General features: G+C 38.7%; 1 protein-coding gene across 2 annotated transcripts in view; it reads left to right on the forward strand.

Moving 5' to 3' along the window:
* The window catches only part of ACAA2 (acetyl-CoA acyltransferase 2), a 41,683-nt gene extending 25,897 nt beyond the window's left edge, over nucleotides 1-15,786 (forward strand). For both annotated transcript variants that reach the window (XM_082355435.1, XM_082355436.1), the window contains exons 5-10: nucleotides 810-957; nucleotides 2,731-2,906; nucleotides 3,444-3,573; nucleotides 6,298-6,368; nucleotides 14,007-14,161; nucleotides 15,366-15,786. In XM_082355435.1, the coding sequence (XP_082211561.1) occupies nucleotides 810-957; nucleotides 2,731-2,906; nucleotides 3,444-3,573; nucleotides 6,298-6,368; nucleotides 14,007-14,161; nucleotides 15,366-15,450 (765 nt within the window). In that variant the 3' untranslated portion in view covers nucleotides 15,451-15,786. The remainder of the gene's footprint in view (nucleotides 1-809; nucleotides 958-2,730; nucleotides 2,907-3,443; nucleotides 3,574-6,297; nucleotides 6,369-14,006; nucleotides 14,162-15,365) is intronic.
* The last annotated feature ends 1,717 nt before the right edge of the window (nucleotides 15,787-17,503 follow it).

Here is a 17,503-nt window from a genome sequence, read left to right on the forward strand (position 1 = left end):
TTAAAAGAAAAAAGAGTGATAGTATGCTGTCCTTCCCACATCAAAGGGCTGATGACATTGTATATTCTTAGGATTTCCCAGTCGTAATCATTGATTTATCCCGTTCACCCAGTTTCTCACCTTGCCTTTTTGAAAGCTGAAAGGAGTAAGACTTAGAAAATATGAGGTAATATTTGCGATACCTAATATGTTTAAGAAAACCTTTGGGAAGACAGGTCAGTGACTCAAAAGGTGACAAGGCAGTCTAGAAGAAACAGGTGGAGTACATTTATCAGAGACTAACTAATTGGATAACAAATACCAACCATTACTCAAGGAGCCTATTCCAGGCTCTTTTCAACCTTGTAGTAACAGCTGATAGAACCAGCTGTTCCTACCACAGAAGGCATGGGATGGAAAAAGAGCACAGCCGTACGCTTTTGTGAGGGGCTTGTAACTGCTTTACAAAGGTAGCTGCAGGGAAGTGTTGCATGAGGACTCTGTGAAGTTTCTTACAAAATGGAACCACAAGGGTTTAAGTTTTGATTGTGGGGTGAGTTCCTGTGTGTGTCACCCTGCACGTTTAGCACTGTTGGCTCTCTTTAGAGCCCTGCATTTAGAAAGGAGGGTGTGTGCATTTTATTATGGTGTTGGATGGTTTTTAAAAAATGTCTCAGAACCAAATATAAATCATAATACTAAATGCTTATCAGAAAATCTAATTTTACTATTTTTATTGGAACTGTTGATTATTTAAATTTAAAGAAATGATAGCATATTACTTTCAAAAGATACGCTTTACAGATCATTTTATTAATTTCTTTTAATAGCTGGAAGACTCTTTGTGGACAGGATTAACAGATCAGCATATCCAAATCCCAATGGCAATTACTGCAGAGAATCTTGCTGCAAAACATAAAATAAGCAGAGAAGACAGTGACAAATATGCCCTGCAGTCACAGCAGAGGTGGAAGGCTGGTCAGTGAAATTGTTTATTATAAATATCTATAGAAAGAAAACTAGGAAAGATTTTTATCATTTTAGATTATAAAGGTCATATAATAATATTAGTTTAAAATTATACCTTTAGAAAACCACATGTTTTCATCATTCCTGTTTTTTAATGATTAAATATTCTATAATTGCAAATTAACTGAGTGTTTCTCTTTTGAAGTATGTGAATACTACTTAAAAAGTAGTATGGTTAATTGGCCCTATCTGGACACTTGAATTTTGCCCCAAACTGGTCAGCAGAAGACTCTGAGGGCTGTGATACACTCCATCAGAGATGATGGCTCACTGGGACAGCTGGGACAGAGAAGATGTCCTTCCCTGAGAGGCATATCGTATGCACAAGAAGGGGATGATATGTTTGGGAAAGACCCACTGGGTATCCTTTTATGACTCGTCTCTCCCATTCCTAATTGAGAATCCTTGCGCCTGACTCAGAGACTCAGAACTAGTCCAAGGCCCTAGATGTGGTGCCATGGTGCCCTTGTGTAACATTGCACACTGCTGGTGAGCCAGTCCAAAACGAGCAAGATGGCAGCCATTCTTTTATCAGTATGGTGAGTTGAAGAAATTTGTTAGTCCTCTGAAAAGGGTTTTGAAAACTAAACTATTATAAATGAGCAGAAACTCTTATTTAGGGGTATTAAATACTTGGAATAGTGAGGATAAAGTTCATTTTAGCATTTCAGGAGGGATAAGTCTAATGGAGCCAATCCAACTCATCCTCTGTTTTTTAGTTACACATTTAAGTGAAAGGGTATTGGTGTAGAGGTCAAGCGTTATCAGCCTATTTCTAGTTTTGCCACATACAGTTTTTCTGACTTCAGTCAAGTCATTTGTTCACCAAGTATTTATTCACTGAGCTAATAATAGAGATAAAAATATTTGCCTTCCCTTTTTTCCTAACAGAGTTGTTGTGAGAACCAAATAAGGAAAGTGTTAGCCTGCTATAAAGTGATATCAAAATTAAGGTGATATTATTCCTGGCTTACTCTATTTCTGAAACTTTATATTACTATTGTCCAGTCCAGTCAGTGGAGGTGGAAGTAGGTAAGCTGTTTTACTTAGAATTGTGTCAGTGATAGCACATATAATTTCTTCAGGTTGCCTGTCATTAAATTTCAGTGATAGATTACTTGGTGACATAGACAACTTGGTAACTTTTTTTCTTATTGTGGTAAGAACACTTAACGTGGGATCTATCCTCTTAATAAAATTTTAAGTGTACAATACATTATTGTTGACTGTAGGTACAGCTTGGTAACTTTTTAATTACTTCATGTCTCACCCAGAGAAGTTAAAAAAGGGCATTAAATCCATTCAGTGCCATTACACCTGTAGGTAACAAACACTAATAGTCTAGCAGTACCTTGTAAAAAAATCAGAAATTGTAATTTTAAAAAGGTACAGAACGCATCTGCATGGATGATAGTATATTAAATCCTCCAATAGGCAAGGTAAGTTATGTAAGTAATAAAGGCTTATATTAAAATAGGCTGAGAGGAAAGGATAGAATAGAAATTAAACTGAAATATAGGGATTTCCCTGGCAGTCCAGTGGTTAGGACTCTGCGCTTCCACTGCAAGGGGCATGGGTTCCACGCCTGGTTGGGGAACTAAGATCTTGCAAGCTGTGTGGCGCAGCCTAAATAAATAAATTGAAGGATATATTTGATTTCATTTTTCTGCTTTCTGTTCTTTTTTTTCCCCATTCTTATGAATAGTCTTTCTACTATTTCAGCTAATGATGCTGGTTACTTTAACGATGAGATGGCACCAATTGAGGTGAAGACAAAGAAAGGAAAACAGACAATGCAGGTAGATGAACATGCTCGGCCCCAAACAACGCTGGAGCAGTTAAACAAACTTCCTCCAGTGTTCAAGAAAGAAGGAACCGTTACTGCAGGGAACGCATCGGTAGGTAGCACCACGGATTATCTTGAACTCTTCCTGATGTGTTCAATGCAAAATAATCATGCAGTACCTTTTAGATACCTTTCATGCTAGTCTTTGGTTATCTAGCTTAAGCTAGTAGTGTTCATATTCTATTAATTTGGGTTTTCATAGTCCAAAATAAAATATTTTAGCCAGGAGCCCTTATATAATACTTTTCCGATTTCTTAGTCTTTTCAGAATGTTAGAAGGAAATCTACCTGGTTTATTATTTTAGTTTTTCTTCCTCATGTATACAACTCATCAGATTTCTTCTTACATCTACCCACATCTGGATATAAGATTTTTCTTGACATTCTTTCCTATTTTCCCTTAGTGAGGTTGTATTCTGTGCCTAAAACAATCTCTTTAATCCAGCAGTGTGCCACTAATACTACTTGTATCCCAAATTATGGCACTCTTTCCTATGTATTGCCATAATCCTAATACCACTCCATTAGTTCAAACCTTGATTAACTATATTCTTTTACCCTCTAGTTAACATCTGTTTTTGTTTCCAAGGGGATTTCTGATGGTGCTGGAGCTGTTATCATAGCTAGTGAAGATGCTGTTAAAAAACATAACTTCACACCACTGGCAAGAATTGTGGGCTATTTTGTGTCTGGATGTGATCCCGCTATCATGGGTATTGGTAAGTTTGTAGTGAAACAAACTGGTTCTGTTACATTTCTGAAGATAAGGCTTCTTTGGCATTCAGATTCCTGAAACAGTAGCCAAATCAAGGGCACTTGTAGAGAAAAGGAGTTGTTAATCAATCATTTAAACAACTTATCTTTATGAAAAACTGTGCCAAGCATAATAGGAAGACCAAGACCATGTAAACTCCTTTTGGGCAGTAATCGTGTCCCATTGTCCATTTAAGATACATAAAATTAACACACGGTAAACAACATAGAAGTATTACGAGGTACTGATAAGATAGAAGAAAACGTGAGATGGAAAAATCATGGGGTGAAATAGAGAAGATACACACCCCACTGGGTGTTTTACACATGGTCCTTAATATATCTCATTTAATCTTCCCACAACTCTAGTAACTGCCTTGTAAGTCTTTTTTTTTTCTTTATTACAGCCTTAAAAGCTTACTAGCTTTCAGCTACCCACTGTCAGCAAAATATAACTTTTGTCTTAGAAATGGAAGGTAGCTTGAAAAATTAAATATCTGTATGTTGGTATGGCATTTATCATTTTGGTATCTAGGGCAGTGGTTTCCAACCCCAAATGATGATCAGAATCTACCCATAACCCTACCCCACCCCAAGGTTTTGTTTCAGTAGGTCCAGGGTAGAGCCTAGGAATGTGGGGTTTTTTCAGTGTACCTTGATTGTTTTGATGATCAACCATATTTATTTGATATAGATAAGTAGTTATTTTATAGTTTTCAGTTTAACCTCATTTAAGAGGTTCTGATACATTTTGACATAGTTAGTGAGCAAGAAAATGTAGTTTTACTTCCTTCTATTTCAGGGCCTGAATGTTTGCCCTGTAGTACAATAAATGCCATTGAAATGCCTCTTCAGCCGGGGCAGCTCTTGCTTTATCTGTTATAGGGCTTCATTTGTAGAAAGGATTCCAGTGCTTCAAAAGAAGTGAGTTAAAAACCAGCTCAAAGCACTTCTGGTGAGACACTTATAGCCCCCAAAGGTACCCAAGGCTACACAGCTGTTAGTGGTAGGAGCTAGCACTAGGAAAGTGTCCCTTTTCCCAACAAGAATACTCTACCTTCCTGAGTCCCAGTAAATAGCAGAGTGGTATGGAAACAGTCCTTTAAAAATTAGCTTGTGGCCTAGCATATTGTTACAATTGAGTGTAATGATTCTAAGTTAATATGAACACATTTAGTCATGCTGACTGTGGTTATGAAGACATGGAAGTATGTACAATGGTTTTACACCCTCAGCTTTTAGTTCTGTGTGCCTTTCACCCCTGTAGGATACTTCATCCCCTGACCATGCTGGATAACTGATGCTCTTCTATCGACTACCCATCCCATTTTCATGTCTTAGAGACACAAAGAGAATCTGGAATTAGATTCTGTATTAAATCAGTAGCCAGTATAGAACTGATGCTTTAAATCGAAAAGTGTTAATTGCATGGCCCTACCAATCAGCAGACTGTTGTCCAAGAAACTTTTTAACTAGGTGACAAAATTAATTACATTATATTTAGATTGTGTTATGCTTTTCTTATAAAGACTGATTTCCCATTTTACCTTAGGTATGTTTGTGAAACTTGATACAGAATATTTGACTACTTGAATTCAACAAAACACACCACATATTTTTCTTTTTAGACATTTATGGTAATTTTATTCTCTAAGAACAGATGGAGAAGTAGATAATCATCCCTAGCCAGATTTTTTTTTTTTGGAAAGAAATATCAATTTACTTAAAAATTATGAGCAGTATTAAACTGTCATTAGTGATCACCAGAAATCTGGGAGCTAAAGTTTATTTCAAAAGCTTTTTAAGGTGGATTTGCATTTGTTCAGTGGGGGTTATGTTTTATTTAAAATATCTGCTTACCATTGGAGTTATAAACGTCTCCTTGCTTCAGATATCTTTTCCCTAAAGTGCCTAGTAGCTTCCTATCTTACTATGCCCATATGGAGATACTACTGCTGTTTCTTGCCTTTTGTCCAGATGGGCCTGAAAATTCAGAGTGTAGCCACAGTCACTTCTATATTGGGAATACATATGATTTGTATCCCAGGAGAGCGTTCAGTCTGCCTTACCATTTGGTATTAAGAATGATCTATACATGGGAATTCCCTGGTGCTCCTGTGGTTAGGACTTGGCGCTTTCACTGCTGTGGCCTGGGTTCAATCCCTGGTTGGGGAACTAATATCCCACAAGCTGCACAAAGCGGCCAAAAATTTTTTGAAATAAAAACTAAAATTAAAAAAATAAAATACATTTTTTAAAAAAGAGCGAAAAAACACCTATGTGTGTATGTACATAGATGTGTGTATAAATTTGTGGAACCAATGAGCTTCGATCTCTCAATATTACCATGAGGGAAATAGGAGTTCATTAATAAAGGAAGACTTTATAGGAAAAAAAAAAAAAAGAATGATCTATACAAAACCCCATATGACTCCTTTGGCTGTTTGAACTCTTAAAGTCACTTATGGTAGAACTTTTCATGTTAAGTCTCTCATCTACAACTTGCATAAACAGCTTTTCACCCTGGTCCCATTTCCTGTTTCTTTATTGTCATATCATTTAGTATTGTGTGCTATCAGGGTGGCAAGAGTTTCAGCCACTGTCACTTTATTTCCTCCTTACTTACCTGTTTAGTAAAGAAGGAGAAATTTGATACTTATAAGATGAAATTGGGTTTTGTTCTTATATAGGTCCTGTCCCTGCTATCAGTGGGGCACTGAAGAAAACAGGACTAAGTCTTAAGGATATGGATTTGGTAGAAGTAAGTGTTCTACTTTTTTTACAGCACAAATAAATCACCAACTTCTATTGCATAAATGGCTTTAGTTTGATTTTTATAGCTCTTTTTGTTTTAGTACCATTAAACTTTCCAAATGATGTGAATCTAAATAAGTATTACTTTCATTACATGCCTGTGTTGGCATATAATCAGGCCATACCTGATTAAAATGCCTTATTTATATTTGAATAATTAAAAGAGCCTGATTTCTTCTACTAAAGTATAAACTCTTAGAAACTTTTTATGACATTGTAAGATTCTACTACATTTTAGACTATTAATGTTCCTGTTGAATTGAATTGAATGTTATATAAGGTGGGTGAGAAATAAGTAACTTTAACCTTATTTTATGGATTAAAGTGAAAAAATACAGGTAAAAAATTGACCTAATAGAAAAACAATAATCTGATCCCAAATCTAAAAGATTCTTGCACTTCTGCCAAGTTAACAGCCACCCCCATCCCCCAAACTTACCTTTGGCTTTTACACCCTAGTGTGGCTTGATTTGGAATGCATCTATCCTAATTTTTGGCATTGGAAACTTAAATTTATTGGAAGAGTGATTTGTTTAATGTTAGTTTAAAACAAAGGCATCTTAAATATTTAGTACAATTAAAAGAAAGGATTAAGAAAATGCTTAAAGATGGATTATATACATTCTACATTTGGGGAGTATTTGAAAATTTTAGGTAATTAAGCTACTTGATATTGGGAAATAACTAATATAACAAAGGAAATCTCTCTATTTAAACTGATAGAGAAAGGGCCTTTTCACTCTAGGCACATGTGTGATGTCCTCTGTGGTAATCTCTCACCAAGTAACTGTGGTTTCAGACGAATGGTTTATCCTTAAATCTCTTCTTCCATTCTTTGGTGGTCATAGCTCAGAGCTTCAAAGGGGGCTGCTTAATTACCATATTTGTATTAGCAAATAAGTACCATTAAATTTCTGACTTTAGATTTCACACTTAAAACCCTTGAAATATGTCAGCTCTGCAGAGCTGTTCATCACCATTTATAAATGTATAAACACTCAAGGACATAGCTCTCAACACCCTGACATGATTGTCTTCGGGTCTTCTGATGATCGTGAGGTCATTTTTCCTAGGTTCCAAAGCCTAGTTTCACAACATATTCTAGGTTTCTTAGTACCTCCTTAAGCATGACTATATAAAATGGAAAAATAATGTTGGATGTAAGGACAAAAAAAGGACCATCTTGGGAGAGGACAAAATATAGTAGAAAAGAACACAAGGCTGGATTTTTATCCCAACCCTGGAAAAGTTACCTTTTTAAAAATCAGTTTCCTTATCTATAAAATTCCCTAGCTAAGATCATATGAAAATATAGTGCTCTAAACATGAAATAAGGTAATTCTCATAGCCAGCCTTGATAGTATAGTCATTCTCACAATGTTGATTCTGCCAATCCAAGAACATGATATATCTTTCCATCTGTTTGTATCATCTTTAATTTCTTTCATCAGTGTCTTATACTTTTCTGCATACAGGTCTTTTGTCTCCTTAGGTAGGTTTATTCCTAGGTATTTTATTCTTTTCGTTGAAATGGTAAATGGGAGTGTTTCCTTAATTTCTCTTTCAGATTTTTTGTCGTTAGTGTATAGAAATGCAAGAGATTTCTATGCATTAATTTTGTTTCCTGCTACTTTACCAAATTCATTGATTAGCTCTAGTAGTTTTCTAGTAGCATCTTTGGGATTCTCTATGTATAGTATCATGCCATCTGCAAACAGTGACAGTTTTACTTCTTCTTTTCCGATTTGGATTCATTTTATTTCTTTTTCTTCTCTCATCTCTGTGACTAAAACTTCCAAAACTATGTTGAATGATAGTGGAGAGAGTGAGCAACCTTGTCTTCTTCCTGATCTTAGAGGAAATGGTTTCAGTTTTTCACCAGTGAGAACGATGTTGGCTGTGGGTTTGTCATATATGGCCTTTATTATGTTGAGGTAAGTTCCCTCTATGCCTACTTTCTGGAGGGTTTTTATCATAAATGGGTATTGAATTTTGTCTAAAGTTTTTTCTACATCTATTGAGAGGATCATATGGTTTTTCTCCTTCAATTTGTTAATATGGTGTATCACATTGATTGATTTGCGTATATTGAAGAATCCTTGCATTCCTGGGATAAACCCCACTTGATCATGGTGTATGATCCTTTTAATGTGCTGTTGGATTCTGTTTGCTAGTATTTTGTTGAGGATTTTTGCATCTGTGTTCATCAGTGATACTGGTCTGTAGTTTTCTTTTTTTGTGACACCTTTGGTTTTGGTATCAAGGTGATGGTAGCCTCGTAGAATGAGTTTGGGAGTGTTCCTCCCTCTGCAATATTTTGGAAGAGTTTGAGAAGGATAGGTGTTAGCTCTTCTCTAAATGTTTGATAGAATTCACCTATGAAGCCATCTGGTCCTGGGCTTTTGATTGTTGGGAGATTTTTAATCACAGTTTCAATTTCAGTGCTTGTGATTGGTCTGTTTATATTTTCTGTTTCTTCCTGGTTCAGTCTCGGGAGGTTGTGCTTTTCTAAGAATGTGTCCATTCCTTCCAGGTTGTCCATTTTATTGGCATATAGTTGCTTGTAGTAATCTCCATGATCCTTTGTATTTCTGCAGTGTCAGTTGTTATTTCTCCTTTTTCATTTCTAATTCTATTAATTTGAGTCTTCTCCCTTTTTTTCTTGATGAGTCTGGCTAATGGTTTATCAATTTTGTTTATCTTCTCAAAGAACCAGCTTTTAGTTTTATTGATCTTAGCTATTGTTTCCTTCTTTTCTTTTTCATTTATTTCTGATCTGATCTCTATGATTTCTTTCCTTCTGCTATCTTTGGGGTTTTTTTGTTCTTCTTTCTCTAACTGCTTTAGGTGTAAGGTTAGGTTGTTTATTTGAGATGTTTCTTGTTTCTTGAGGTAGGGTTGTATTGCTATACTTCCCTCTTAGAACTGCTTTTGCTGCCTCCCATTGGTTTTAGGTCGTCGTGTTTTCATTGTCATTTGTTCCTGGGTATTTTTTGATTTCCTCTTTGATTTCTTCAGTGATCTCTTGGTTATTTAGTAGTGTATTGTTTAGCCTCCATGTGTTTGTATTTTTTACAGATTTTTTCCTGTAATTGATATCTAGTCTCATAGCGTTGTGGTTGGAAAAGATACTTGATACGATTTCAATTTTCTTAAGTTTATCAAGGCTTGATTTGTGACCCAAGATATGATCTATCCTGGAGAATGTTCCATGAGCACTTGAGAAAAACGTGTATTCTGTTGTTTTGGGATGGAGTGTCCTATAAATATCAATTAAGTCTATCTGGTCTAATGTGTCTTTTAAAGCTTTTGTTTTCTTATTTATTTTCATTTTGGATGATCTGTCCATTGGTGAAAGTGGGGTGTTAAAGTCCCCTAGTATGATTGTATTACTGTCGATTTCCCCTTTTATGGCTGTTAGCATTTGCCTTAAGTACTGAGGTGCTCCTATGTTGGGTGCATAAATATTTACAATTGTTATATCTTCTTCTTGGATTGATCCCTTGATCATTATGTAGTGTCCTTTGTCTCCTGTAATAGACTTTATTTTAAAGTCTATTTTGTCTGACATGAAAATTGCTACTCCAGCTTTCTTTTGATTTGCATTTGAATGGAATATCTTTTTCCATCCCCTCACTTTCAGTCTGTATGTGTCCCTAGGTCTGAAGTGGGTCTCTTGTAGACAGCATATATACAGGTCTTGGTTTTGTATCCATTCAGCCAATCTATGTCTTTTGGTTGGAGTATTTAATCCATTTACATTTAAGGTAGTTATCGATATGTGTGTTCCTATTACCATTTTCTTAATTGCTTTGGGTTTGTTATTGTAGGTCGTTTCCTTCTCTTGTGTTTCCTGCCTAGAGAAGTTCCTTAAGGATTTGTCGTAAAGCTGGTTTGGTGGTGCTGAATTCTCTTAGCTTTTGCTTGTCTGTAAAGGTTTAAATTTCTCCATCGAATCTGAATGAGATCATTGCTGGGTAGAGTAATCTTGGTTGTAGGCTTTTCCCTTTCATCGCTTTAAATATGTCCTGCCACTCTCTTGTGGCTTGCAGAGTTTCTGCTGAAAGATCAGCTTTTAATTTTATGGGGATTCCCTTGAATGTTATTTGTTGCTTTTCCCTTGCTGCTTTTAATATTTTTTTCTTTGTATTTAATTTTTAATAGTTTGATTAATATATGTCTTGGCATGTTTCTCCTTGGATTTATCCTGTATGGGACTCTCTGTGCTTCCTGGACTTGATTGACTATTTCCTTTCCCATATTAGGGAAGTTTTCAACTATAATCTCTTCAAATATTTTCTCAGTCCCTTTCTTTTTCTCTCCTTCTTCTGGGACCCCTATAATTTGAATGTTGGTGCGTTTAATGTTGTCCTAGAGGTCTCTGAGACTGTCCTCAATTCTTTTCATTCTTTTTTCTTTCTTCTGCTCTGCAGTAGTTATTTCCACTATTTTATCTTCCAGGTCACTTATCCGTTCTTCTGCCTCAGTTATTCTGCTATTGATTCCTTCTAGAGAATTTTTAATTTCATTTATTGTGTTGTTCATCATTGTTTGTTTGCTCTTTAGTTCTTCTATTTCCTTGTTAAACATTTCTTGTATTTTCTCCATTCTATTTCCAAGATTTTAGATCATCTTTACTATCATTACTCTGAATTATTTTTCAGGTAGACTGCCTATTTCCTCTTCATTTGTTTGGTCTGGTGGATTTTTACCTTGCTCCTTCATCTGCTGTGTGTTTCTTTGTCTTCTCATTTTGCTTAACTTACTGTGTTTGGGGTCTCCTTTTTGTAGGCTGCAGGTTCATAGTTCCCTTTGTTTTTGGTGTCTGCCCCCAGTGGCTAAGGTTGGTTCAGTGGTTGTGTAGGCTTCCTGGTGGAGGGAACTCGTGCCTGTGTTCTGGTGGATGAGGCTGGATCTTGTCTTTCTGGTGGGCAGGACACGTCTGGTGGTGTGTTTTGGGGTCTGTGGACTTATTATGATTTTAGGCAGCGTCTCTGCTAATGGGCGTGGTTTTGTTACTGTCTTGCTAGTTGTTTGGCCTAGGGTGTCCAGCACTGTAGCTTGCTGTTCATTGAGTGGAGCTGGGTCTTAACGTTGAGATGGAGATATCTGAGAGAGCTTTCGCCATTTGATATTATGTGGGGCCGGGAGGTCTTTGGTGGGCCAATGTCCTCAACTCGGTTCTCCCATCTCAGAGGCTCAGACCTGACACCCGTCTGGAGCACCAAGACTCTGTCAGCCACCCAGCTGAGAAGAAAATGGAGGAAAAAAAGAAAGAAAAAGCGAGAGTGAGAGTGAGAGAGAGAGAGAGAGTGAGAGAGAGAGAGGGAGGGATGGAGGGAAAAGAGAGAGAGAGAGAGAGAGGAAGGAAGGAAGGAAGAAAAAAATACAATAAAATAAAGTTATTAAAGTAAAAAAATTTTTTTAATTATTAAAAATAAAAAAATTTTAAAGTAGTTTAAAAAGAAAAAGAAACAGAGAGCAACAAAACCAAAAAACAAATCCACCAATGATAACAAGTGCTAAAAACTATACAAAACAAACAAAACAAAACGGACAGACAGAAAGAACCCTCAGACAAATGGTAGAAGCAAAGCTATACAGACAAAATCACACAAAGAAGCATATACATACATGCTAACAAAAGGAGAAAAAGGAAATATATATTTTAAAAAAAGGAAAAGAGCAACCAAATCAAGAAGCAAATCTCCCAATGATAATAAGCTCTAAATACTAAACTAAGATAAACATAAAACCAGAAACAAATTAGATGCAGAAAGCAAACCCAAAGTCTACAGTTGATCCCAAAGTACACCGCCTCAATTTTGGGATGTTTCATTGTCTATTCAGGTATTCCACAGTTGCAGGGTACATCAGTTTAATTGTGTAGATTTAATCCACTGCTCCTGAGGCTGCTGGGATAGATTTCCCTATCTCTTCTTTGTTTGCACAGCTCCTGGAGTTCAGCTTTGGATTTGGCCATGCCTCTGTGTGTAGGTTGCCTGAGGGCGTCTGTTCCCCCGCCCAGACAGGACAGGGTTAAAGTAGCAGCTGATTAGGGGGCTCTGGCTCACTGAGGCCAAGGGGAGGGAGGGGTACGGAATGCGGGGTGAGCCTGCGGTGGCAGAGGCCGGCGTGACGTTGTAATAGCCTGAGGCACAACATGTGTTCTCCTGGAGAAGTTGTCCCTGGATCACAGGACCCTGGGAGTGGCGGGCTGCACAGGCTCCCAGGAGGGGAGGTGTGGATAGTGACCTGTTTCTGCACACAGGCTTCCTGGTGGCTGCATCAGCAGCCTTAGCGTCTCATGCCCGTCTCTGGGGTCCACGCTGATAGCTGTGGCTTGTGCCCATGTGTGGAGCTCATTTAGGCAGTGCTCTGAATCCCCTCTCCTCACGCACCCCGAAACAATGCTCTCTTGCCTCTTAGGCAGTTCCAGGCTTTTTCCCGGACTCCCTCCCAGCTAGCTGTGGTGCACTAGCCCCCTTCAGGCTGTGTTCACACAGCCAACCCCAGTCCTCTCCCTGGGATCTGACCTCCGAAGCCTGAGCCTCAGCACTCAGCCCCCACCCCCCACCCGCCCCAGCAGGTGAGCAGACAAGCCTCTCAGGCTGGTGAGAGCTGGTTGGCACCCATCCTCTGTGCGGGAATCTCTCCGCTTTGCCCTCTGCACCCCTGTTGCTATGCTCTCCTCCATGGCTCTGAAGCTTTCCCCCCGCCCATCCCCAGTCTCTGCCAGTGAAGGGTCTTCCTAGTGTGCGGAAACTTTTCCTCCTTCACAGCTCCCTCCCAGAGGTACAGGTCCCAACCCTATTCTTTTGTCTCTGTTTTTTCTTTTTTCTTTTGCCCTACCCAGGTACGTGGGGATTTTCTTGCCTTTTGGGAAGTCTGAGGTCTTCTGCCAGCATTCAGTAGGTGTTCTGTAGGAGCTGTTCCACATGTAGATGTATTTTTGATGTATTTGTGGGGAGGAAGGTGATGTCCATGTCTTACTCCTCCACCATCTTGAAGCTGTCCCCCCTGACGGTTTATTCTTTATTGTCTATCAGTTTCTTGGAAGTGTGGCTAGTAGTACTGAATAGTAGTAATAATAATAGCAACTATTTATTGACTACTTGCTTGTGCCGGATAACACACTAAACACTTAATACCCACGATTTCACTTAACCTTAACGATAACTCTTAAGACGATACGACAGTCATATTTTACCACTGAAGAAATTTGAGTGTCAGGAGAGTTTAAAGAACATCCATATAGCCAAGATTTGAACTGTCCATCTAGCTCCAGAACCTGTGGGCTTTCTACAGTATCCTACTGCCTCTAGTCCAGTATCCATTTATAGTATCACTGAGGATTTCTTTTCTCTAAGGGATACATTACACTTAAAGTATCACTTAGTAGATATACCCATTTTCAAACCTGTTATCTTTACAAAGAATGATTGAAGATAAATTAAAATAACCTTGCAATGTAATTTAAGTAGAAAAAAAAACAGGATAATTAGCCATTGACAGGACTGGACAGTTCTCAGTTAGAAATAAGTTTGTGAATAAGGATTTTTATTAGTGTTTTGACTGTTTTAAGGTGAATGAAGCTTTTGCTCCCCAGTACTTGGCAGTTGAAAAGAGTTTGGATCTTGACCCAAGTAAAACCAACGTGAATGGAGGGGCCATTGCTTTGGGTCACCCATTAGGGGGATCTGGATCAAGAATTACTGCACACCTGGTTCATGAATTAAGGTACGTACTAGAAATTGTTGCTTTTCAGATTTGCCATCTTTTGTGTAAATGCATGAATTTAGATTTCCCCAGAACAATCCAACGTTTTTCATTCTTCTTCGTACCGCCTCGCACTGCTTCTCACCAGGAACAGGTTATTTGGGTACCGCTTTTTCAGTAGCCCTTATAGATGACTTAGTTGACTTGTTGGTGCCTCTGCTCTTGGGATGCTCGCTTTTACTCACATTTGCAGTGCAGCCACTCAGCACATGTTCACTGAGGGCCTAGCGTACATCTGGCCCCATCCCTGGTGCTGGTGCAGAGCAGCGAGCCCGTGATGAGACCCTGGTTCTCATGGCACTTGCATTCTAGTGCCAGTTATAGGAGTAAGACTGATCTAGGTGCTGTCATTTAAGAAACCTAAGCAAACTGACAATTTGGGTCTGAGCTAAGTTTTTCCTTCATTGTTTCCAGGGGTCCAGGAGGAGCCTTCTGTGTGTTTGATACTTTTCAGTTTTAATAGAAGAGTTCCTCCTTCTGTACAGTGTATTTTGGATCATTTTGCTCTGTTAGTAGGGAAATTGCAAACAAAACCAAATATGTCAGGGCAGAAAATCACTCTGCCTCCCTGTGAAGTTAAGGTAAATGGGACTTCTATTTCACTTAATGATTGAGATGAAATGAGTGATTGATGTGCACAAAAAATAATTCCTTGATGGTTTCTCAAGGTTATTCTATCAGGACTGAAGAATTAGAGCAGATGGTACTTTAAAGGTGTCTGATTTTTATGAAAGGGACATGAAATGTTTCTAAATTATCTGACCTTTCATATGGACAAACTTCAGTAATTATACTTATTCTAAGGTTCATAAAAATCTAAAACAAATAAATCAAAGGGGCTGAGTATTGACTCCCCCTTCTTCAACTTCCAGTTTATCCCAATTACCTCCTGTCCTCACTCCTTCCTCACAGCAGCCTAAGCTTTTATATTTGTTTCAGCCTCCCTCTTCTGTGTTACTACTTTTTTTTTTTAAATAAGAATATTCAGCTTTCCAAATTCTTTCTCCTCTTTTCTCCAATATTGAGGACTGGAGAAAAGATTGAGCTGATGAGCTGAACAAGAATGAATAATGCAAATGTGACCATTATAAATACTGTTTACTTAATTATCTAATTCTGTACATTCTTTATTCAAGTAGATTTCAGCCACTGCTTTCTTTCTTAGGCGTCGGGGTGGAAAATACGCTGTAGGATCGGCCTGCATTGGAGGGGGCCAAGGAATTGCGGTCATCATTGAGAACACAGCTTGAGGAGAGCAGGGAGCCTGCCCTGGTCCACGCTCACATGACTTGGCCAGGCCACAGTACGCCAGGTGACCTTCAGAGAAGCTGTGAAGGTCATGCCATGCCCTGCACTGAGAGTGATTGAGTTTGGTCAAGGAATGGTGAGGCAAAGATGCATTTATCATGACCAAGAGCCCGTGCCAGAATAAATTCTCTCAAATTTGTACCAAATATGCTGCATTTCTGAACTAAAATCCAACTATAGAAGGCCTTAAACAGAATTGTATCCTTGCCTAATAACCACCGCTTATGTCTTAGATAATATGATTGCAGGGAAATTGAATAAATTCTGCCTTAACTTCAGCTAATCCTTTCCTATCATTTCTTGTATTTTTCTAAATTTTTAATTAAGGTAAAATACATATAACATAAAATTTACCATCTTAATCATTTTTAAGCCTATAGTTTAGTGGCATTAAATACATTCACATTGTTATGCAACCATCACCACAGTGCATCTCCAGAATTCTTTTCATCTTGCAGAACTGAAACCCTACACCCATTAAACAACTCCCCATTCCTCCCTCTCTGCAGCCCTTGGCAACCACCTGCTGCTTTATGTCTCTATGCAGCTGACTCCGACAGGTCCCTCATATAAGTGGAATCATACAGCATTTGTCCTTTTGTGCCTGGCTTATTGCACTTAGCATAATGTTCTCAAGTTCATCCATGTTTTATCATGTGTCAGAATTTTCTTCTTTTTTAAGGCTGAATAATAGTCCATTATAGATAGATAGATAGATAGATAGATAGATAGATAGATAGATAGATACCACATTTTGTTTTTTCTCTCATCTGTTGATGGACATTTGGGTTGCTGCCGCCTCTTGGCTATTATGAGTAATGCTGCTCTAAACATGCGTGTACAGATATGTATTCATGGCCTTGCTTTCAGTTCTTTCAGGTATATACTGAGAAGTGGAATTCCTGAATCATATGATAATTCTGTTTTTAATATTTCAAGGAATTGCCATACTGTTTTCCGTAGCACCTATACTATTTTACACTCCCACCATTATTGCACAAGTGTTTAAATTTTTCCACATCCTCACCAATACTTGCTGTTTTCTGTTTCTTTTTTATAATAGCCATTTTAATTAGTACGAGGTGGGAGGATTGGTTCAAGATGGCGGAGTAGAAGGACATGCACTCACTCCCTCTTGCGAGAGCACTGGAATCACAGCTAACTGCTGAACAATCATCGACAGGAAGACACTGGAACTCACCAAAAAAATACCCCACATCCAAAGACAAAGGAGAAGCCACAATGAGATGGTAGGAGGGGTGCAATCACAATAAAATCAAATCCCATATCTGCTGGGTGGGTGACTCACAAACTGGAGAACACTTATATGACAGAAGTCCACCCACTGGGGTGAAGGTTCTGAGCCCCACGTCGGGCTTCCCAACCTAGGGGTCCGTCAACGGGAGGAGGAATTCCTAGAGGATCAGACTTTGAAGGCTAGCGGGATTTGATTGCAGGACTTCGACAGGACTGGGGGAAACAGAGATTCCACTCTTGGAGGGCACACACAAAGTAGTGTGCACATCGGGACCCAGGGGAAGGAGCAGTGACCCCATAGGAGACTAAACCACACCTACCTGCTAGTGTTGGAGGCTCTCCTGCAGAGGCGGGGAGTGGCTGTGGCTCACTACGGGGCAAGGACACTGGCAGCAGCAGTTCTGGGAAGTACTCCTTGGCGTGAGCCCCCCCAGACTCTGTCATTAGCCCCACCAAAGAGCCCAGGTAGGCTCCAGTGTTGGGTTGCCTCAGGCCAAACAACCAACAGGGAGGGAACTCAGCCCCACCCATCAGGAAGCTTGCACAAGCCTCTTAGATAGCCTCATCCACCAGAGGGCAGACAGCAGAAGCAAGAAGAACTACAATCCTGCAGCCTGTGGAAGAAAAACCACTTTCACAGAAAGATAGACAAGATGAAAAGGCAGAGGGCTAGGTACCAGATGAAGGAACAAGATAAAACCCCAGAAAAACAACTACATGAAGTGGAGATAGGCAACC

The sequence above is a fragment of the Balaenoptera borealis genome, assembly GCF_965194805.1.
Source record: "Balaenoptera borealis genome assembly, chromosome: 14".
NCBI classification, from domain to species: domain Eukaryota; kingdom Metazoa; phylum Chordata; class Mammalia; order Artiodactyla; family Balaenopteridae; genus Balaenoptera; species Balaenoptera borealis.